This window comes from Plecotus auritus (assembly GCF_963455305.1).
Source record: "Plecotus auritus genome assembly, chromosome: 2".
Lineage (NCBI taxonomy): Eukaryota > Metazoa > Chordata > Mammalia > Chiroptera > Vespertilionidae > Plecotus > Plecotus auritus.
In genome coordinates this window covers 172,618,821-172,642,187 of record NC_137771.1, presented here as the reverse complement: position 1 = coordinate 172,642,187, position 23,367 = coordinate 172,618,821, and the positions used below count along the sequence as shown (strand labels likewise).

General features: G+C 40.6%; 1 protein-coding gene across 4 annotated transcripts in view; it reads right to left on the bottom strand.

Moving 5' to 3' along the window:
- Nucleotides 1-23,367, bottom strand: part of DRC9 (dynein regulatory complex subunit 9) — a 54,580-nt gene that overhangs the window by 13,408 nt on the left and 17,805 nt on the right. For 3 of the 4 annotated variants that reach the window (XM_080656653.1, XM_080656654.1, XM_080656657.1), the window contains 5 exons: nucleotides 22,350-22,561; nucleotides 13,969-14,097; nucleotides 8,362-8,443; nucleotides 1,521-1,682; nucleotides 231-305 (listed from right to left, as the gene is read on the bottom strand). In XM_080656653.1, the coding sequence (XP_080512779.1) occupies nucleotides 231-305; nucleotides 1,521-1,682; nucleotides 8,362-8,443; nucleotides 13,969-14,097; nucleotides 22,350-22,561 (660 nt within the window). The remainder of the gene's footprint in view (nucleotides 1-230; nucleotides 306-1,520; nucleotides 1,683-8,361; nucleotides 8,444-13,968; nucleotides 14,098-22,349; nucleotides 22,562-23,367) is intronic. The other variant, XM_080656655.1, reaches the window with a different exon arrangement.

Below are 23,367 nucleotides of genomic sequence, written 5' to 3'. Positions count from 1 at the left end.
CGGGAATCAAACCATGACCTCCCGGTTCATAGGTTAATGCTCAACTACTGAGCCACACCAGCCGGGCTCAGATGAATAACTTTAAAAGATAACATGGGCTACAGCTCATTCATTAAGCTGGTAGAATTAAGATTGATTTTTTTTCCCTTAAAAAAATGTGTTGGCTGTCCTTGGTATTTTGTAAGTGAAACACAAACATGTCAGAGGATAAAATAGTTTTGGTGACTCACCTGCTGCTCCCTTCGAAGGAATATTTCAATCTCCATATGAATCTGGTTTTCTTCTTCAGTTCTCAGCCTTAGTTTCTGTGAGAACAATAAACCACGTCAGTTCTTCCCAGCAGGGTTGCTGGGTTGGAAATGAGAACTTCTCAAGATCAGAGGTGTTGTAGCTGAGGCAGAAAGCACAGGCCTCCTGGTATTGCTCAGGAGCCACAATTCTGCTCCTCTCAACTCGCTTAGTGTTTGTTCACCAACTGCTGAGCTGTGTGTCGGGCACTGTGCTGGGTATGTGTGAGTAACCAGAACAAAAGGGCCATAATCCTGTTGCCTGGAAAGTGATGTCAATTTAAGGAGAGAAACAATGCTTCAAAGGCCCAGGTTCTTAGGCCTAGAAAAGGAAATTCCAGGGTGCAAGAAAAAAGTTTTCTATCACAGAAGTAGCCACCTGGGGAGTGAGCTTCCAATAAGCAGGGAGCTCAGAAGAAAGGAGTCTCGCACAGACAACTCTACTGTTTGCTCCTTGTCACCTGTTGTTCTTTTAGCCCAGTGGTCGGCAAACTCATTAGTCAACAGAGCGGCAAACTGTGGCTCGTGAGCCGCATGTGGCTCGCGAGCCGCAGTTTGCCAACCACTGTTTTAGCCATTCAGCTTTCCTTTTTAAGTTATATGAACTTCAGATCTATAGATTCTGTATTTCTTAGTGGAGGGATAAAAGGTACTGGTTGAGCTGGCCAGTGTGGCTCAGTGGTTGAGCATTGACCTAGGAACCAAGAGATCGTGGTTTAATTCCCAGTCAGGGCACATGCCTGGGTTGCAGGCTAAGTCCCTAGAAGGGAGTGTGCAGGAGGCAGCCAATCAATGATGCTTCTATCTCTTTCCCTTTTTCTCTCTAAAAATCAATAAAAACATTTATTTTTAAATATTTAAAGAAAAAAGGTACTGGTTGAGTGAGGAAAGCAGCAGCAAGATCCTGCAGTTACTGCATACCTTGTTTTATTCTCTTCCTATCATTGCCAGGAGATAGGCAAGTGGTTTCATAAAAGTGACCAAGGAAGAAAGTACACCAGTTTTCAGTCATTACAGAACAGCAGGAGATACAGGCTCTCCAGCCCATCAGAGTCTCTGCAGGCAAATAAACAAGTCCTCCTTCCGTTCTCATTTTTAACCTCAAACGTTAGGGCTACAGAAGAGATCAAACAAATCATGAGGATCTTCCTCTCGCTCCTCCGTTAGCTGAGGCAATGTGAGGAGGGACAGCAATGCCATCTACCTAGCTCCTGCCTGTGCAGCAGCGATTACCTCAATCTCTTCCAGCAGGAGCTCCTCTGTTTTGTTACATTTTTTCTGGGTCTGAGAAATCTGCAGCTCAGTGTTTCTCTTCATAAAGCGATTCTCCATGTTAGTTTTTGCCTTCAGCTCTTGCAACTGGTCCTTGAGGTGAGCAATATACTCATTCCGATTCTGTAGAGGTAAGACCAGGTTTGTAAATTAAAATACATTCTACATCCATTCCATTCAGCCAGTGGTTTTAAGCTTACCTTTTGTATGTATACATCAACAAGGGCCTGGATCTATTTTTCTGCTATCATGCCATGGGAAGTTTAGCCAGTAATCGTGGATAGTGAAGTGAAAAGGAAAGATAGGTCATTCTAAACATCAGGACTGTGAGATTCTTTCCGAGACACACTATTTGGGTACCTGGTATCCACAAGACTTTCCCATTGCTATCTCTATCTCTCTCTCTCTCTCTCTCTCTCTCTCTCTCTCTCTCTCTCTCTCTCCCTCCCCCTCCCCCTCCCCCTCCCCTCCCCTCCCCCTCTCCCTCCCTTCCCCCTCCCTCTCTCTCTCTCTCTCTCTCTCTCTCTCTGTCAGCAGAGATGGCAGACTCCAGCTAGAGTCATCAGCAAAGACAAAGACGGCAGACCCCGGCCAGAGCGAAGGCGGAAGGCGGTGGCCAGAGTGAAGGCCTGGGTCCCAGGTGCCAGAGGAAAACCGGTGCCGGAAGCCAGGGGAAGTAAGGCCTATTGCACGAATCTTCGTGCAACGGGCCTCTAATATATATATTCTTCTTAATAAAAAGAAAAAGGTTTTATTGATTTTTTTTTTTAAGAGAGAGAGGAAGGGAGAGGGAGAGAGGAACATGGATCAAGCCCACAACTTAGGCAGGTGCCCTGATCGGGTATCAAACTGGAGACCTCTGGTGCATAGGATGATGCTCAACAAACTGAGCCACACCAGTCAGGGCTCCATTGCTATCTCTTTTTGGTAGGAAGAGCACTAGTCTAATGGTCAAAAGATCTGACACTCTTCCCGCCAAGCCCACAGCTATGTGAACTTGGCCAATGAGTTGAGCTCTCCAAGACTTACCTTCTGTAAAAGAGAAAATTAACATCTACCCTGCCTGAAATATCTCATGAAGTGAATATAAGAACTAAGAATATGTGTAAAAACTGTTTGCAGGTTACAAAGCAATTGGCAATTTTAATGTCTCAATATTTATTTTAAAATATTTATTCAATACCACACCTAAGTAAATAGTAGAGATCTTACTAGACATAGTCTTTGACATCATAAAGCTTACAATCTTGTGGTACACAAGTGGTTAAAGGAAACAAATATGTGTAAACTATTTTAAAGGTGCAAAATGCTATGTAAGAATAGGGCAACCAGCTACCAAAGAAACTAAGAAGGGAGACCTACACTAGAATGGATTGTCTAAAAAGGATTCCCTGAGAAAGGAATGTTAAATCTGACACCTGATGGATAAGTATGTCTGTCACATGAAAAGTGGTGTCAAGGAGGAGTCTAAGGAAAAGGAAATAATCGCGCCGAGACCTGAGGCAGCAAACACCTAGATGTATTCCAGTGACTGAAAGAACATTCTGGAGGCTCTAGTCCAGTGAGTTGACAGTGGGACAAGATGAGGTTGGAGAGGCAAGTAAGAATAAGACCTGCAGGACCTCAGAGGCATATTACAAGGTTTGAATTCTATTCCAGGTGCCACTGGAAGCCGTGAAAGACTTTTAGTCAGGGTGGTAACATGTGATTGAAAAAAATCAGATGAAGTGTGAGTAATTTCTCAGAGAGATAATCAGAGTTAGCCAACAGCACAACAAGCAAGCATACAACTAACAACAAAAATGCATGGCTTTAATCATTGATCTATGTTTCCCCAATTATCAACCAACTTTAATCTTACCATGTAAACTGGGCAGAATTAGTTCTAAGGAAGTATCAGAAGAAGAAACAAAGCAGAAATTGGTCAAGATAATCCATAATGAAAAGCAAATCCTGTTTAAAGAACCATAAAATTAGGAAGGAATTCTTCAAGTCATTTTGCCTACCTTCTTTTTTTTTTTAAAATATATTTTATTGATTTTTTTTACAGAGAGGAAGGGAAAGGGATAGAGAGCTAGAAACATCGATGAGAGAGAAACATCAATCAGCTGCCTCCTGCACACCCCCTACTGGGGATGTGCCCGCAACCAAGGTACATGCCCTTGACCGGAATCGAACCTGGGACCCTTGAGTCCGCAGGCCGACGCTCTATCCACTGAGCCAAACCGGTTAGGGCATTGCCTACCTTCTTGATATAACTCTGTGGAATTGTTCCAATTGTATAGCAATTATTTCAACTGTATCAGAGCATTCCAAAGAGTATTTCTGGTAGAGAATATGCTACAAGCCCAATTGATAACACTTAGTTCTTTATAAGCTTTTACAAATTATAGGACTGTGGGCAAATTACTTAACCTCTCTAAGACTGTTTCTCATCTGTAAAATCCTGCCAGTGCCTGGGACAACTTAGGTGCTCAATAAATGCTTATTAAGTACATTTTAATATCTGACTTTTTTGGCTCAATTTTTTCTTCCCTTCTCTACACGCTCCTCACTTTTCTCCATTCTTCTCCATTTTTCTTTTCTTCTCTTCTAGTTCCAAATTGTATGGCAATCAGTGATAAAGTTTGAATCTGTAGGAAGACTTGAGTTAAAGGAAAGTGTTATGTGTTCACTTCTTCATCAACTGGGATCCTTTAACCTATTTAATCACTTAGACTTTCTTCAAGGCTCAGCTTATATATCACTTAAATCCAGAAAACCTTTTCCAGAAAACTTCAGTCCACATAAGTAATTGTAGTTTTTCACAGAATCAAATAGTGTTAAACAGGTAGATATTCTTTAACCAGTTAACTGCCACAATATTTTGAATTTAATTAAAAAAGGTCCGCTGCTTGCGTCTATAGACACTTATGGCGCACAAATGTTAAATAATATCCGTACAAAAATATACTTTCAAAAACTCAAGAGAATGCTCTGGTCAGGTTTCTTTATCAAATTGAACATTAAGTCTTTCAGAGCAACAATATGAGGATCAGAAATGCAGAGTTAAAACTCTAGGAGTTCCTGTCCATGGCAAACAGAAGGCATTACACTATGTAACTGTGAATAAGGTCATACAACATTGGTCTGCAGTTACACTGTGCCAAGTCAAAGGCATCTGGTTTTCATGTTATTACCATGGGCCTCTGATTACCCTAAATTCCTCTCTATATTTCTGTTCTATACAAATGTATGGCCTTCCATGGCATCAGTGTGGAAACAGAAGAGGAATACTGAATGTATAATACTGACAGGCCAGTGATGGGAAAATCATGATCAAGGCATACACACTAATAATGAACAGAAGCATCATTCCACTTCTTCATCTTCCTAGTGTGCAAAACAGAGAAGCAGTGGATTACAGGCCAAATGCCTTGAATTGTATGATTGCCTTTTGAGATTCTCACTAAGAAAAGATTTGCCTTCACCACCACCCACCATCATAACCCTGGTTGTCCACAGTGTCTGGAGCTCTCCCCACGATCAGGGTCTGTGGACTGGACAGCGTATTTGTGGGGTTTTGTAGCAGACCGAATTTCACTTCCTAAACTGCCTTCAGATCTGGACTTCTGGAATTGTTACTTGAATTCAAAGAAGCATGAGTAATGGAAAGAAGAAGTCAGCCAATTAAAGTTAATAAGGCTCTGGTGGCTGCACCTTATTGTGAGCCAAAGGATTTTAATGGTAGTGTCTGTTTTCATAATTGAACATAAAGTAGGGACAAGAGTACTGGTTCCTGGAATTTTTGGACTCTACTGTCTGGAAAAGTTGGAATTTGTCTTACAACTCAGGCTGTCCTCTTTGGTTGGAAGGAAAAAGGAAAATGGGAATGTGGCCTATTAAAGTGATAACAGCCACAGAAACAAGTACAGTTCTGTGTTAAATTAACATTTGTATTTGTCTGTCCATCACTAAAAATGCTGGCTGATTTTTTAAGAGTCTACGAATAAAGTCTGAGCTAAACAGAGTCTCCCATTATAAGATATAAATGAAACCTAATCAAGACCAAATTCTAAAGTTTCAGGCTCCAGTTCCATCCACATCCACTTGAACTATTTTCTTTCCAATAGTACCAATTTCCTCTTTTCTTTCCTTTTGTAATAAAGTTTCCACACACCTCACTGTCTTGGCTAATTTCTTCTGAGTAAACTCCTCCTTAAATGTGACACCTAAAACTGTACACATTATTCTAGCTGTCTAACCACAACAGAAGACAGGGGAATGGTTTTTCCCTGTGTATCAAAACCCACAGTGCCAAATTTCAGTAACCAAAACAAAGGGAAAGTACTCCAAATGCTTTCAGAATGTATGGTAATATGTTGTCATATTGTGAAGACTCTGGTGACAGGAAGGAAGAAGGAAGAGGAAGAAGGAAGAAGGAAAACGGTAGAAGGAAGCACTATGAAAGGAAGACAGAGAAGTTTAAAGAATACAGGGGTAGGCAGGCAAGGCTGTTGCTACAACTGGTGGTGGAGCTAGGCCTGAATTCAGATTCTCATGTTACAACCTGGCTGAACATCTAATGAAACTGCTGAACACAAGTTAGGTCTTCACAATGCTCAACTTGGAAGATTCTTCTAGGGACATTAGTTTCATTGACATTTGCTTCTTTTTGGAATCAGTTCAAAATTCTAATAATCAACAGGGTCTTTAATTCTAGTGTCTGTTATTTATCACATACCAGCTTTGAGTTGCTAGCAAATTTAGTAAGCATGCTTTCTATATCTTCATTTAATTCCTGAATCCATTTTGGACCACAGAGATCATCAGAGTCATCTCAACCTATTCTCTTTGGTACTCTCTCAACCTGGTCCCCAAAAAGAAATTAGTCATCAAAGTGTGCAAAAAGCTGAGGGGACTTCCCTGGCTGAGTGACTCAGTTGGTTGGAGTGTCGTTCTGTACAACAAAAAGGTTGTGGGTTCGGTTCCCAGTCAATTAAAAAAAAATATCCTCGGGTGAGGATTTTTTTTAAAAAAAGGTGAGGGGCTTGAGTGAAGAAAAGAGCCAGGTAACATGCAAAGTAGTAATAGGGTGGCCAGAGAAAAAAACAAGTATGGCTTGAAGGATGGAGTAATTCAGGCCAGTTTTAGGATATCATGCAAAGTTTCCAGGATAGCACTGGGCATCCCAAAGTACAATGACCATGGATGACAATGGGGTTGCTGAATGGAGAACAAAAGGGTGAGGGATTCGTAGTGCTGCAGTTGACTTAGGGCCCCCACAGTCTAGACATTCATGTGAACCCAATTCTAAGGGGAAAAAATCATGATTAGCCCCTGCTAAGGAGAAGGTACAGAATGCCTTCCATCCAGCACTAGAATACAGGTAGGGCACTAGCAGAGTCAAAGGGCAAGAGTTTGTACTCAAAATCACTGAGCATCACTGGGAAGGTCCTCTTACTATCGCAATAAGGTTATAGGGTTCCAGGACACCCAGCTTTGTGCCCTTTGACTCCTTGGAAAGCAATTTGTTCAGAAGACCTAAAGATAGTATGTACCTTGGAACAAAGGCTAGTGGCCTTTTTTAGACAATTCTTCCAAATATATTTTTAAATATTCTTCTAACTTCCATGCAGGGAATAATGACAATTCCCTGATCTGAAGCATAAACTTGTCCAAATACTTAGGTAATGATCAGCTAAAATTAGGCCATCCTTTTTAATTCCCTAAACTGCTAATAGTGTTCGTCATTCTAGTAGAACTAATTTCTAACTGCCTAAGTGGTAGCCCACACATTACTTTGTAAGTCAATTGCTTAAAAGTTGGATGCATTTTCTTATAGAGGTAAATTAGATATAAGGTTAGGTCCTAATAACCATAAAAACTCAGTAAATCCACTCTGTATCTATATATATAAAGGCCTAAGCGACCTTTATGACCAAATGACCAGAACGACCAGAATGACCGGTTGACCAGTTGCTATGACGCGCACTGACCACCAGGGGACAGATGCTCAACGCAGGAGCTGCCCCCTGGTAGTCAGTGTGCTCCCACAGCCAATCTCCCGTGGCTGGCCAACCTCCCACAGCCCGTCCCCACTGCCGGCCAGCCCCAATAGGCCCCAATCGGGACTGGGTGAGATGCCCCAATCGGCCCGATCACCAACCAGACCAAGGGACCCCATCCATGCATGAATTCGTGCACCAGGCCTCTAGTTTAAAATATAATATAAATGGCCCTCCCTGGCCCATAGCTCAGTTGGTTGGAGTGTCATCCTGCTATGCCAAGGATATGGGTTCAATCTCTGGTCAGGACACATATAAGAATCAACCAATGAATGCATGAATAAGTGGGACAACAAATTGATGTTTCTCTTTCTCTCTCTCTCTCAATTCAATAAATAAATAAATTAATTAAAAAAAATATACTACATATGCCATTATTAACCCTAACCATCATGTATAAGAAGGTTCATAATGTGCTTGATGTCCTACCAAGGACTATAGTCTCCCATCTGGTATGCTGGAATGAGACTGCCTGAAATAAGGTCTCCGTAGGGAAGGAGTGGGTGGGATGGTTGGGTGGGGTGGGAGGGGCAAGGCTGACTGAGAGCTCCAGAGGGTTGGAGTCTCCCAGAGTTCTATTCTGGACATACTTGTACATCTCAGACCAACTCTGTAGTTACTCTCTTCATATTTTCAATAGTAAAGGCACCCCAGGAGAAACAGCAACTTTTCATACAAAACTTGGCTTAAGAAAAATGGCTTCTATACTGCAGTTTTAGCTCAGTAACTTTTTGTGTTGCCCAGGAAATTCTTACCTGTACTTCAACTTGCCGTTCTCTTTTGACATTATGAAGCTCTTTTTGAAGAGATTTTATTCGTTTTCTTCCTTTTTCCTCCCTAGAAGAAATAAGAATGATTTGTGTTTAGAGCAGTGCTTCTCAAACTCCAGTGTGCACAAGGATCACCTGGATGTTCAAAAACAGATTCCTGGGCTCTCCCTGAGATTTTTATTTCAGTAGGTCTGGGGCGGGGTCCTGGAATCTGCATTTCTAACAAGTTCCCAGGTGATGTTCATCATACTGGTCCATGGAGCACACTTTCAGTGACACATTTTTTAAAAAACATTTTTAAAAATTTTATTGATTTTAGAGACAGAGAGGAAGGAAGGAAGGGAGGGCAGGAGGGAGGGAGAGATGGGGGGAGAGAAACATCAATTCCACCCACCCATGCTTTCATTGGTTGACTCTTGTATGTGCCCTGGCTGGAGATCAAACCCCCAACCTTGGTGAATCAGGACACTGCTCCAATGAACTGAGCTACCCAGTCAGGGCTCAGTGATACTTTTTAAAAGACTGATTTGTTTTAGTAACTTGAAGGTGGATTTTTTTTTTGGTTTATCAGTGTTGTATCTAAAATTGCTGCTGCTGCAATTTACAATAGCTAAGATTTGGAAACAGCCTAGGTGCCCATCAGCAGATGACTGGATCAGAAAACTATGGTACATCTACACAATGGAATACTATGCTGCCATAAAAAAGAAGGAATTCTTACCATTTGTAGCAACCTGGATGGAATTGGAGAACATTATGCTAAGTGAAATAAGCCAGTCAATGAAAGAAAAATACCACATGATCTCACTTATTTGTGGATAATAAAAAGCATTATAAACTGATGAACAAAAAGATAGATACAGAGGCAGTAAAGCATCAAACAGACTGTCAAATTACAGCGGGAAGGTTAGGGAGAGGTGGGGGAAATAAGAGATCAACCGAAGGACTTATATGCATGCATATAAGAGTAACCAACGGATGCAAAACATTGGGGGGTGAGGGCATGTATGGGAGTGGGGGGGGGCAATGGTAAGATATGTACACATATAATACCTTAATAATAAAAAATTAAAAATTAAAAAAATTAAAAAAATAAAATTGCTGCTGCTGAATTACTTATGCTAAGTTCAAGGTCTTGGTTAAGGTGATAACCACCACATCTCGATCATAGAGGCACACTCTTACCATGCGAATATCTTGTTCACCAAGCACCTTTTACCTAATGTGTTCAGTACCATTGCTAACATTTGACTGAATCATTATTCACTATAAAAAGTTGCAAAAGTGGCCCTAACCAGTTTGGCTCAGTGGATAGAGTGTCGGCCTGCGGACTGAAGGGTCCCAGGTTCGATTCCAGTCAAGGGCATGTACCTTGGTTGCAGGTACATCCCCAGTAGGGGGTGTGCAGGAGGCAGCTGATCGATGTTTCTCTCTCATCGATGTTTCTAACTCTCTATCCCTCTCCCTTCCTCTCTGTAAAAATCAATAAAATATATTTAAAAAATTTTTTTAAAAAGTTGCAAAAGTGGGAAATTTGTAATTTTATCTTTCCTTCTCTATTTATGAACTGGCATTCTTCTGTTTAAAAATAAAAGCTTCCCTTTTTCTTCCTACCCACCCCCCAAAAAATAAAATAAAATAGCTACTGCTGAGAAAAACTAAGAGAGAAGGTACAGGAAGAGTATAAAAAGAATCTTTTCCATTCTGAGCACTTAACATATTCTTACCTTGCAATAACCTTATAAGTAGTCTCTATCATTATCCCTATTTGACAAATGAGGGTAATAGAGAGCTGAGGTAACACTGTGGTGGACATGAGAATGTGCCTCGCAGACCTCTCACTACAGGGAGTGTAAGCAAACATAGCTCAAGGCTCTGAAATCCTTCACTGTGTGTGTTCTGAGGCCTCACATCCCACCGACTGCTCCCAGGGCTTTTCTGATGGTTGACTTTGGCTCAAGGGCTCCCTGATGACCTTGCCCAACATTCTTACACTGCAGGCAGTCTCTTCCAGCCAACCTTCCCTCTCCTTCACTTGGGATCAGTCCAGCATTGGGTCTGAAGGCTCCCTTCCATTTTCTTCAACTCAGGTGACTAATCTCATCTTGGCATCTATCTCTCAGAAGACACAGACCCAACACACTTGCCACAGTCATACAAACAGTAAATAATGGCACAGCAGGATTCAAACTCAGTACTGTTTGAGAACTTACTTTTTGTTATTGTTTCTGTTTACTCTCTGTTTATCTCCAGCAATCCCATTACTTAAGTTTAAAACAAGCAAACAAAAAAACAAAACAACATAAAGATAAACAAAACTCAACAACTGTCTTAGCTCGCTCGGGCTGCTATAACAAAAATATCAGAGGAGCCTGATTAGTTAGTTCAAGGAAAGAGTCTTTGTTAATACCATACAATTCATCCTTTTATTTATTTTTATTTTTTTAAATATATTTTATTGATTTTTTACAGAGAGGAAGGGAGAGGGATAGAGAGTTAGAAACATCGATGAGAGAGAAACATTGATCAGCTGCCTCCTGCACACCCCCTACTGGGGATGTACCTGCAACCAAGGTACATGCCCTTGGCCGGAATCGAACCTGGGGACCCTTCGGTCCGCAGACTGACGCTCAATCCACTGAGCCAAGCCGGCTAGGGCCAATCCTGTTAAATTAATTTAGCAAGAATCCCCTACCCTTTATACTTCCTTTTAGGAATTTTCTATCCACTGAACCCCTCACTGTTCTCATTGGCTATATATCCCCAGCTGCCTTTGCTGCATTCGGAGTTGAGCCCAATCTCTCTCCCCTATTGCTATAGTTTTGACACCTATTGCAATAGTATTGGATAAAGTCTTCCTTACCATTTTAACAAGTGTCAGAGTAACTTTTTAACAGTATATAAATTTCTCAATAAAGCTCTTTTTAAAAAACTGAATAGAAAATTGTCTAATTCATACCCATCACTAAATTGGATGTGACTTTAAAAGTACCGATCACACAATATTTAAAGAACTAAACACCATTTGTCATTGATTTGCCCAAATCTAGATATGATTTTCCAATTTAAATTAATCTAAATTGATGCCTTTTTAACTGGAAGAAAAATGAAAAGAAATCATTATAATTAATCATATGTAAAATCAATCACTGACAAACTGTCTACATTTAATTTTAGACTATTTTCTCCTTCCTATTCAATGATACATATATTTATTATTTTTCTTACTTGATTAGCTTTTCAAAATTACATTTTCATTATCCACCAAAAGAAACCCTGTACTCATTTGCACTCACTCTCCATCCCTCTCCCCTCAGCCCTCCATTTATGAAAGTTCTTTTGGGGGAGTGAGGGATAGAGGTGGGGGAGGGGAAGGTCATATACAATTAGTGCACATTGTAATATTTCAAAACAGAATAGGAATATATGAGGAAAAGTAGACAATCTGCCATCTCCCTTCTCCCCTCCAATTTTACTCCTATGAGGTATCCAATGTCAAACCTTTTGATGTATATATACTTCCACATCTTTCTCTATGCTCTCAAATATGTGAATGAGCAGGTATTCTTTATAAAATGATGCTATATACATAATACTGTAACTTTTTGGCACTTATCTATGTATGAGAAACATTCCTACATTCCTTCAATCAATCATAACTCTAATTCATTCTTTTTAATAGCTGTATGTTTTTATTTTATAAAATTAACAATTGCCCTAACCAGTTTTGCTCAGTGGATAGCGTCGGCCTGCGGACTGAAGGGTCCCAGGTTCGATTCCAGTCAAGGGCATGTACCTTGGTTGTGGGCACATCCCCAGTAGGGGGTGTGCAGGAGGCAGCTGAACAATGTTTCTCTGTCATCAATGTTTCTAACTCTCTATCCTTTCCCTTCCTCTCTGTAAAAAATCAATAAAATATATTTTTAAAAAATTAACAATCATTCAAGTACTCCCCTATTGAAGAACATTTATGCTATTTCTAGGTATTTGCACTGTGCTGCAATAAATGTTTTGCATATATGTCTAATTTTTTTTCCTATAGGCTAGATTTCCAAAAGTAGGAATGCTGGGTCAAAAGGGTATATGTATTTTGTTTAGCTTTTCTGTTAACACGTTTATTTTCTCCCTTAATAAAGTGAAAATTGAGAAAATATGTAAAAATTAAAAGGTTTTTGGGCCCTGGCCGGGTAGCTCAGTTGGTTAGAGTGTCATCCTGATATGCCAAAGTGTGGCTCCCATTCCTGGGACAGGGCATATACAAGAGTCAACCAGTGAACACATTAGTAAATGGAACAATTAATCAATCTTTCTATCTCTCTTTCCCCCCTTCCTCTCTCTCTAAAAAAATCAATAAAAATAAATATTTTGGGGGAAAAAAGATGCTTTGTAAAAACACCCCAGTGTTAACACATTGGCATATATTTCCTTCCAGTTCTCATTTTCTATACATGTTTTTGTTAATTTTATTATACAGATGTGATAATACTATATTATGTCTAGCCTTTCTTTTTCTACGTAAAATTGTAACAAACATTTTCTCCATGTTATTATGACTTCGTAAGCAATATTTTTATCAGCTTCATAATATCATCCATCAAACTATAGACTCTCTCTTTGATTATGTAATTCCACATATAGTGAGTCAACCAAATGGAATAATAAAATATTCAGACATTTGATGATGCATATTTATGTACAAAAATGTACACTGACACATTATTTGCTGTAGCAAACCTTTGGAAACAAGCTCAATGTTCAAACTCAAGGAATGGTTAAATAAATTATGGAACAGTACATATACAATAGTGAATAATATAAAATTAAAATCAGGTGTATATCTTTTCATTTTCATGAATAAATCACTTTTTTAAAAGTTTTACCAATTTATTCTCCCACCAGCAATGTACACAACTGTTCATTTTCGTGCTTCCTTGCCAACTACAATTGTTAAATTTATAATAGTAGCTATTATAATAGTAGCTATTATAAACTTATAGTAGGCATTTACTGACTATGTGCCAGGAACTATCCAAAGTGTTTTACATGTATAAATTAATCTAATCTTCATAATAACGCCAGTACTGAACTTATCACCAATACTAAGGCACAAAGGAAGAGTAAAAAATTCAAAGAAAAACAATTCCACTTATGCAGACAAGATCAACACTTTCTCATTCTGAGTACTCAGGGTTCATATAAAGAGACTTTTATCTTGGTCCCAAAGCATTTTGATTGTGCTGAATGTCTTAAAGCAATGAAAATCTGTGGAATTAGTTGAAAGGCTCTGGAAAAGTAAACTTCCCTCAACATGCTTTTTATTGTTACTGTTCAGGAATTTTCAGTGAACTCAGTCTTAAGAAAGACTACTATAGATAAGAAGAATATTCTTGATATATTGTACATACAGATAACAGGAGCCCAGAAACTTGAATTATTGTCGGAGCAGAACTACGAATACAACCCAAATTTCTGACTTCTAGTTATCCTCCCTGGGAAGCACAAATTTTACTTGTTTTAGAAATCAAGGACTTGTGGTAAGTTTTATAGCACTTTAAAATGCAACAAAGAAAACAAAATTAGTATTACTCTGACCTGTCAATGATATCATAGAAATGCATTTTGTTTTCCCTCTCTTCATTCAAAGATGTCAGAAGACTGTTGAAAGTGCCTGAATTTTGTAACTCCTGCATGGTATCTGAAATCACATCACTGAGAAATTGCCTGTAAGGAGAAAAAATATAAGTTAATAAGATTCATATTTCACTATATTCACAAAGGGCTACAGAAGTCACACAAGTTAAGACCCAGAAGGAACATCATATCATATCTAAGTTGGAATTATTTTTGAAATGCCAATGTAGTTTAGTATTAGAAAATCTACTACAGAATTCATCACATTAATAAAGGCAAAAGGAACCCTAACCGGTTTGGCTCAGTGGATGGAGCGAGGCCTGCAGACTGAAGGGTCCTGGGTTTGATTCCGGTCGAGGGCATGTGCCTTGGTTGTGGGCACATCCCCAGTGGGGGGTGTGTAGGAGGCAGCTGATCGATGTTTCTCTCTCATCGATGTTTCTAGCTTTCTATCTCTCTCCCTCTCCCTTCCTCTCTGTAAAAAAATCAATAAAATATATTTTAAAAAATAAAAAAAATAAAGGCAAAGGGAGAAAAATCATATAATCATTGCAATAAGAGCAGAAAAGGCATTTGGCAAAATTTGACATATACTTATTTATAAACAAACAATAAAAACTCTTAGAATACTAGAAATAAAACAGAACTTTCTTAACCTGAAAAAGTTTACATACAAAGAACTGAGAAACATTGAATGTACAGTATGATAATATATATACATTTAAAAACATGTAAAAGTATATATATTGTTTTTTGTTTTTTTATTTATTGATTGATTTGAGAAAGAGAGAAACATCCATTTGCTGCCCCACTCATTCATGCATTCATTGGTTGCCTCTTTTATTTTTTTTAATATATATTTTTATTGATTTCAGAGAGGAAGGGGGAAGGAGAGAGAGATAGAAACATCAATGATGAGAGAGAATCATTGATAAGCTGCCTCCTGCACAACCCACACTGGGGATGGAGCCTGCAACCCGGATATGTGCCCTCACCAGGAATTGAATCGTGACCTCCTGGTTCATAGGTTGATGCTCAGCTACTGAGCCACGCTGGCTCTGCCATTGATTGCTTCTTGCATGTGCCTGGCCAACCAGGATAGAACCCACATATTGGGATGACGCTCTAACTAACTGAGCAACCCAGCCAGGGCTATATGTATTGCTTAATAATATACATACATACCTAATAAAAGAGTCACACCCAGCTGGCGTGGCTTAGTGGCTGAGCATCAACCTATGAACCAGGAGGTCACGGTTCAATTCCCGGTCAGGGCACATGCCTGGGTTGCGGGCTCAATCCCCAGTTGGGCGTGTGCAGGAGGCAGCCAATCAATGATTCTCCCATCATTAATGTTTCTATCTCTCTCTCCCTCTCCCTTCCTCTCTGAAATTAACAAAAATATTTTTTAAAGTATCACAATTTGCAAAAGAATAATCCAGAAGACAGTTTATCTTTGGGGGAAGCACGACAGGGCTGGGATCAGAGGCTTCAATTGTATCTGAAGTTATTTTATTAAAAATAGGAAGCTCTAGGAGGATCCAAGATGGCGGAGTAGGTAAACACCTAAACGGCTGCCTCGCACAACAATTTCAAAACTACAACTAAAAGACAAAACGTCTATCACCCAGAACCACAGGAAAGCTGGCTGAGTGGAAGTTCTACAACTAGAAGGAAAGAGAAAAGAGCATTGAGACGTGCACAAGCGCTGAAAAGCTGAGGTATGGAGGTGCACGAATTGGGCTGGCGACGGGCGACTGGGAGCGCTGCTTTTTTCAACCCAAAGGGAGACAAGCTCCCGATTACTCCGAACTCCAGTTTCTGGGGAGACACGGGGGACCCAAACTCTTACGGGGAGAAGCTGGACTGTCTGCCATTGGGTCGGAAAGTGAGGGTGGCTTGCTTGGAGGGCTGCACGCAGGAATAATTGTTTACTGCGCTGGGGCGCGGGACGTGGGGACGTGGTCGGAGATGCAGAGCCGGCTAACTGGCAGCCATCGCTATTTGCCACACCCTAGCCTAGTGATGCCCTGAGACCCTGCCCTGCACAATCTACAAACCCACCCAAGCTCCAAGCAGTGGCTTTAGCATATGAATGACCTGCTCTATCGCAGCTTAACCTAGCAAACTTGCAGCCTGGGTCAGACAGCTCCAAAACCTCCAAACCCCAAGCAAAGAGGAGAAAACTGTAGTTCTCGCTGTAGCGCCTGCTGGGTGGCCTCAGACAGTAGCTGACCTGCACCCCATTGGAGATCCTGAAGCCAATGTACCTTGTGGTCAGTGTGAGACACCAGATTTCAACTCCTCACATCCATAAGTGACACATTCAAGAGGCAGACTCAGTGAGCACCAAAGCCCCACTGAAACAAGTCCTGCACCATAAGTGTGTCTCCAGCGCAGCAGTTCTTCCATTATAGACACAGCGGGTCCTCACAGCCAATTGGCCTGGAGGTCAATTCCTCCCAGTGTACCAACAGCAATCAAGGCTTAACAACACCAAGACTTTGCACTCAGCCCACAAATGGGTGTACCAAGAGCGTCCACCTCAGGTGATTGGGGAGGCTGAGCTACTGGCCCCTATAGGTCACCTACCACACAAAGCCACTCCATCAACACAGGGAAGCAGCAAAATGCGGAGACAAAGAAACATGTCACGAATGAAAGAAATGGAGGAAAGCAAACTACTGGACGACATAGAGTTCAGAACCACATTTATAAGGTTACTCAAGAATCTTCTAAAAACCGCTGAGGAACTTAGTGAGACCTTTAAGGATCTTAATGAGAATGCCAAAAAATTGGAAAAGGACCAGTCAGAAATTAAGCATACACTGTCTAAAATAAAGAATATACAGAAACTCAACTGTGGATCAATGTACCCCAAGAATCAAACCAAAGATCTGAAATATGAGGAAACAAAAAACACCCAACCAGAAAAACAAAAAGAAAAAAGAATCCAAAAATATGAAGATAGTGTAAGGAGCCTCTGGGACAACTTTAAGCGTACCAACATTCGAATTTTTGGGGTGCGAGAAGAAGAGAGAGAGCAAAATATTGAAAACCTATTAGAAGAAATAATGACAGAAAACTTTCCCTACCTGGTGAAAGAAATAGACTTACAAATTCAGGAAGCACACAGAACCCCATACAAGAGTAATCCAAAGAGGACCACACCAAGACACATCATAATTAAAATGCCAAGGTCAAAAGACAAAGAGAGAATCTTGAAAGCAGCAAGAGAAAAACAGTTAGTTACCTACAAGGGAGCACCCATACGACTGTCAGTTGATTTCTCAGAAGAAACTATGCAGGACAGAAGGGAGTGGCAAGAAATATTCAAAGTGATGAACAGCAAGAACCTACAACCAAGATTACTCTACCCAGCAAAGCTATCATTCAGAGTTGAAGGTCAGATAAAGAGCTTCACAGACAAGAAAAAGCTAAAGGAGTTCACCACCACCAAACCAGTATTATATGAAATGCTGAAAGGTATTCTTTAAGAAAAGGAAGAAGAAAAAGGTAAAGATAAAAATTATGAACAACAAAATGACATCAAATACATACCTACCAACAAGTGAATCTAAAAATCAAGTGAATAAAAAATCTGAAGAACAGAATGGACTGGTGAATATAATAGAATCAGGGACATAGAAAGGGAGTGGACTGACAATTCTCAGGGGTAGGGGGTTTGAGGGGTGCGGGAAGAGATTGGACAAAAATCTTACACCTATGGATGAAGACAGTGGTGAGGGGTAAGGGCGTGGGGTGGGGAATCATGTGGAGGGAGGCTATGGGGGGAAAAAAAGAGGAACACCTGTAATAATCTGAACAATAAAGATTTATTTAAAAAAATAGGAAGCTCTAAAGCAATCATCATAAAATGCTGATTTGATGGTTATATAGATAAGTATTCATTATTTTATTCTTTGCGGTTTTCTTCATTTTTGAAATAGTTTGTAAGTTTGAAAAAGTTAAATCATTTTAAATTTACAAAAAAGAAATACCCTCATAAAACCCTCACATTTTAGAGATGAGTAAACCTAGGCTCAGAAAGGATAAATGATTTGCCCAAATCACATAGCTAATTTGAGATAAAGCTAGAACCATATAATCCAGGTTCCTGACTCCTAGTCCATTGCTCTTTATATTCTCTTAAGTAGAAAAATTTTAAACTGCTATTTAATGTTCTGATATAGAGTTAGCAAGAATTACACTTACACTTATGTGGGGGTTCTTGTCCCAGCCTTACAAAGGGTTCAGCATTCTGGAGAAAGGAGCTGCATGTAGATGATTAAAGAGTCCAAAGATGAAAGATAATTTTGAAAGGCATTGGGGGTCAGAGGAACTTCAGCTGAAGGAGCTGAAAACTCTCCTCCTTCACTCAGGACCTTGCTTTTATTAACATGATTTATCCTAAGGTAAGGTGGAGTTAATACACTTCAAAGGGTAAGGTTTCAAAGGGTAGAATACAGAAGCATTATCAGTCTGGGGAATAGCCTACAGCTGTTCAGGTGTTTGGCCAACAGGAGGCAATAAAATACCCTAAGCCAGTGTAGCAAACTCATTAGTCAACAGAGCGGCCAACCACTGCCCTAAGCTGTCTGGCAGTTAACAATCCTATTCAGGTTTGGGGGAAGTGCCGTTTAGCCATTTCCAACAGGTAAACTACATATGTGGCTCACCCTTGTTGAGCCCCCCAAGTCCCATCAACCTTTTGACGGAACTCTTGTAATTACTACATGCTGGAATTGGTTCTTGGCACACTTACATAGTAATGTATTAATAATAATTCACATAAAAAGATTCAGTAACTTTTTTTCATAATAATTAAGTATATTGAAGTCAAGAAACTGAAAAGCCATGAGCCTCATCCTAAGAATGAAAAGGGCGTTAATAGTAAACAGGACATCTTTCTGTCATGTCTGCAAATCTGAGCTAGAATGATTTTTTTTTAAATAAATCTTTATTCAGATTATTACAATTATTTCTCCTTTTCCCCCCCATAGCTCCCCTCCACCCATTTCCCACCCCACCTTCTGCCCTTACCTCCCCCCCACTGTCCTCATCCATAGGTGTATGATTTTTGTCCATTCTCTTCATGAACCCCCCATACCCCTTTCCCCCTGAGAATTATCAGTCCACTCCCTTTCTATGCCCCTGATTCTATTATATTCACCAGATTATTCTGTTCCTCAGGTTTTTAATTCACTTGATTTTTAGGTTCGCTTGTTGATAGATATGTATTTGTTGTTCATAATTTTTCTCTTTACTTTTTTCTTCTTCCTCTTCTTTAAGAATACCTTTCAGCATTTCATATAATACTGGTTTGGTGGTGATGAACTCCTTCAGCTTTTTCTTATCTGTGAAGCTCTTTATCTGCCCTTCAATTCTGAATGATAGCTTTGCTGGGTAGAGTAATCTTGGTTGTAGGTTCTTGCTATTCATCACATTGAAAATTTCTTGCCACTCCCGTCTGGCCTGCATAGTTTCTGTTGAGAAGTCAGCTGACAGTCGTATGGGTGCTCCCTTGTAGGTAATCAACTGCTTTTCTCTTGCTGCTTTTAATATTCTCTCTTTGTCTTTTGCTCTTGGCATTTTAATTATGATGTGTCTTGGTGTGGTCCTCTTTAGATTCCTTTTGTTTGGGGTTCTGTGGGCTTCCTGGACTTGTAAGTCTATTTCTTTCACCAGGTGGGGGAAGTTTTCGGTGATTATTTCTTCAAATAGGTTTTCAGTATCTTGCTCTCTCTCTTCTTCTGGCACCCCCATAATTCTGATGTTGGTACGCTTGAAGTTGTCCTAGAGTCTTCTTACATTATCTTCAACTTTTTGGATTTTTTTTTTTTTGCTTTTTGCTTTTTCCGTTGAGTGTTTTTTGCTTCTTTGTATTTCAATTCTTTGACTTGATTCTTGTGTTCCTCTATTCTGTTTCTGGGTCTCTGTATAATATTTTTTATTTCAGTCAGTGTATGTTTAATTTCTAGTTGGTCCTTTTTCATATCTTCGAGGGTCTCGTTATATTTATCAGCCTTTTCTAGGATATTCTTAAAAAGTCTTATAAGAATAAGACTGGTTTTGAATTCTATATCCAGTCGTTTGTTTTCCTCCATTTCTTTCGTTTGTGATCTGATTCTTTGACCCCGCATTTTCATTGATTCCCTGAGTTGGTAAGGTAGATATTTGTGCTAGGTTTCCAATTTGGCCCAGTGGGTCTGCTTCCCCAGTTAACCTGAGGTGGACACTCTTGGTGCACCCCTTTGTGGACTGTGTGTACAGCCTTGTTGTAATTAAGTCTTTATTGTTGTTGGTATCACTGGGAAGAATTGACCTCCGGGTCAGTTGGCTATAAGGATCAGCTGTGTCTATGCTGGGAGAAGTTCGGTGCTGGAGACAACCTTATAGGATTAGACTTGCCAAATTGCAATAGGCTCTGTGCTCAGCTTGGATGGGGTGGAGTCTCAGTCTTGGCTTCCTGTCAGCCTTGCCCTTGCGCGCATGTGCACTTTCAGTCCTCCGCCTTCCCCAGCTCGAGTCTCCGCCTGAGAGTCCAGACTCCCCCCACAAGAGCGTGGGTCCCCAGGGGCTCGCCTGGAACTGGGGTTCACTGCAGTCAGAACTGGGGCTCAGTGCCGTCAGGAGCCTCTGACTCCCTTCCACTAGGGAAAGCCTGTGGCAACCTCCGCAGCCTTTGTGCGCACTGGCACGCGCACGCGTGCGCACTTTCAGTCCTCCGCCTTCCCCGGCTCCCGAGTCTCCGCCCGAGAGTCCAGACTCCCCCCACAAGAGCATGGGTCCCCAGGGGCTCGCCTGGAACTAGGGTTCACTGCAGTCAGAACTGGGGCTCAGTGCAGTCAGAATCCTCTGACTCCCTTCCACTAAGGAAAGCCTGTGGCAACTTCCGCAGCCTTTGTGCGCACTGGCACGCGCGTGCGTGCGCACTTTCAGTCCTCCGCCTTCCCCGGCTCCCGAGTCTCCGCCCGAGAGTCCAGACTCCCCCCACAAGAGCGTGGGTCCCCAGGGGCTCGCCTGGAACTGGAGTTCACTGCAGTCAGAACTGGGGCTCAGTGCAGTCAGGATCCTCTGACTCCCTTCCACTAGGGAAAGCCTGTGGCAACCTCCGCAGCCTTTGTGCGCACTGGCCCGCGCGCGCCTTCAGGCTTCTGCCTTTCCCAGCTCGAGTCTCCGCCCGAGAGTCCAGACTCCCCCCGTAAGAGCGTGGGTCCCCAGGGGTTCGCCCGGAACTGGGGTTCAGTGCAGTCAGAACTGGGGTTCAGTGCGGTCGGAGGCTTCCTTCCCCCTTCCGCCAGAGAAAGTCAGCCAGGCTCTCAGCCGCCCTTCCTCTCTGCGTACACAAAGACCCTTTGCCGTATCTCCAATTCTCTGTGAGCTTTTCTTTTTCCTTCTAGTTGTAGAATTTTCACTCAGCCAGCTTTCCTGTGGTTCTGGATGGTGTCCATTCTGTCTTTTAGTTGTAGTTTTGAAATTGTTGTGCGAGGCAGCAGTTTAGGTGTTTACCTATGCCGCCATCTTGGTTTCTCCGCTAGAATGATTTTAACAAGAGCATTACTCCTCCAGTGAGGGCGTAATGCAGGGGTCTGCAGACTTTTCCAGTAAAGAGACAAACAGTAAATATTTCTGGCTTTGCAGGCCATAAATTTTCTGTTACAACTACTCAGCTCCGCTGTTGTAGCGTGAAAATAGCCATAGACAACATGTCAACAAATGAGCAATGCTGTACTCCAATAAAATTTATTTTCAAAAACAGACTACAGGCTGGATTTGGCTAGTGGCCCTAGGCAATTACTACAAGCTCTCATTTACCAAAAATCCTTACCATAATGTTATACCCTCTTTTTTTTTAATGTTATACCCTCTTTCAAACAGGCTTTTTTGTCAGCAAGTCAGTTGACAACAAAAACTGAATAATGAGACAATGGAAATTGAGACTGTCTTTAAAAAACCATCAGGATTAAAACATTAGCTTGAAATTTGGCTACTTTGATGATGTCTGTCTCTTATTATTGGATAAAGCATCGCAATAGCTACCAATTTATGCTGAACACTTGACTGAAGCCTCATTTCTAATCCTCACACTAATGTTGCAAAGTTATTCTCATTTTTAAATATTGCAAACAAATACTCAATACTTGCTTCAGATCCTAAAGCTCCTATACTTTCCATTGTACCACACTTCCTCTAGGCAATCTTAAACTAATTCTATTATCAGCACTCACTTTAAATACAAGGACTATCCCGAAGGGAAGCGGGCAGCCAGCCACCCTGGCATTCATTCTTTATCCACCCAGGAATACACGTACACTTCCAAATATGCTCAACTTCCTTACCTATCATTCTGAATTTTTTTCAGTGTCTCTGTAGAAACTACGGACTGCCTTGCAGGTGATTGGAGGACAAGATCTTGAACTTTGTTAAATTCGTTGGCAAATTGGCCTCCTTGTCTGATTTCTGGCAACTTGGGTTCTTCTTTAGACATTTTCGGGACCGATGGAGGGTTTTCTGGGCTTTTTTCTTCTAAATTCATTTCATTGTTTTTCTTCTAAAAACAATAAATGATGTTTTATGTAACACAGATTTTCAAAGAGCAAAGAACAAAGCTGCACAAGGGCCTCCGCCTACATTTTTAACCTCCTCTTTGTCTAGGAAAGAAAGGGGAAATGTAGGCCTAAGAAGCTCTGGTTTTCTGGTTGCCCTATTTTGCCTCTTCCTTTATGCATAGGCATCTGGACAAGGAAGCAGATGTGTCAAACTGATTTACTGATTAATAGAAATAGGAATTTCTAGAAGAGAACTGTAAGGAACGAGCTAAGTGTTCTATCTAGTCCAGTCACAAATAAAGATTTTTATATAGCATACATTATGTACAAGATAGGGCATTAGACTATAAGGAAAAAGAAAAACAGTATTTCCTGCAAGGGGTCTCTTTCCAAATTTAGGTCCATTACTTCGCTTCTGATAGAGCCTGGTATATTAGTATAGTTTCATCATTCCATTCCATGTTTCAAACAAATGAAAAAAAAATCTACTTGGAGATGTCATTATCTATAAAAATGGGATAATGTTAACTAACCTTTCAACTCCAGGTTGTTATAAGGCTAAACAATGTGAAGTCTTTGGAGGAAAAAAATCCACATACATACTAAGATTTTAAAATGTATATCCTATGCCATATAGGGTAATGACATAGTAACATTTATGAAACTGAACAACTATAGTACTATGAAGTAAAAACAAAACATTATTTTAAGAGATCCATTATTTTTTAAAAATATATTTTTATTCATTTCAGAGATAGGAAGAGGGAGAGAAACATCAATGATGAGAATCATTGATAAGCTGCCTACT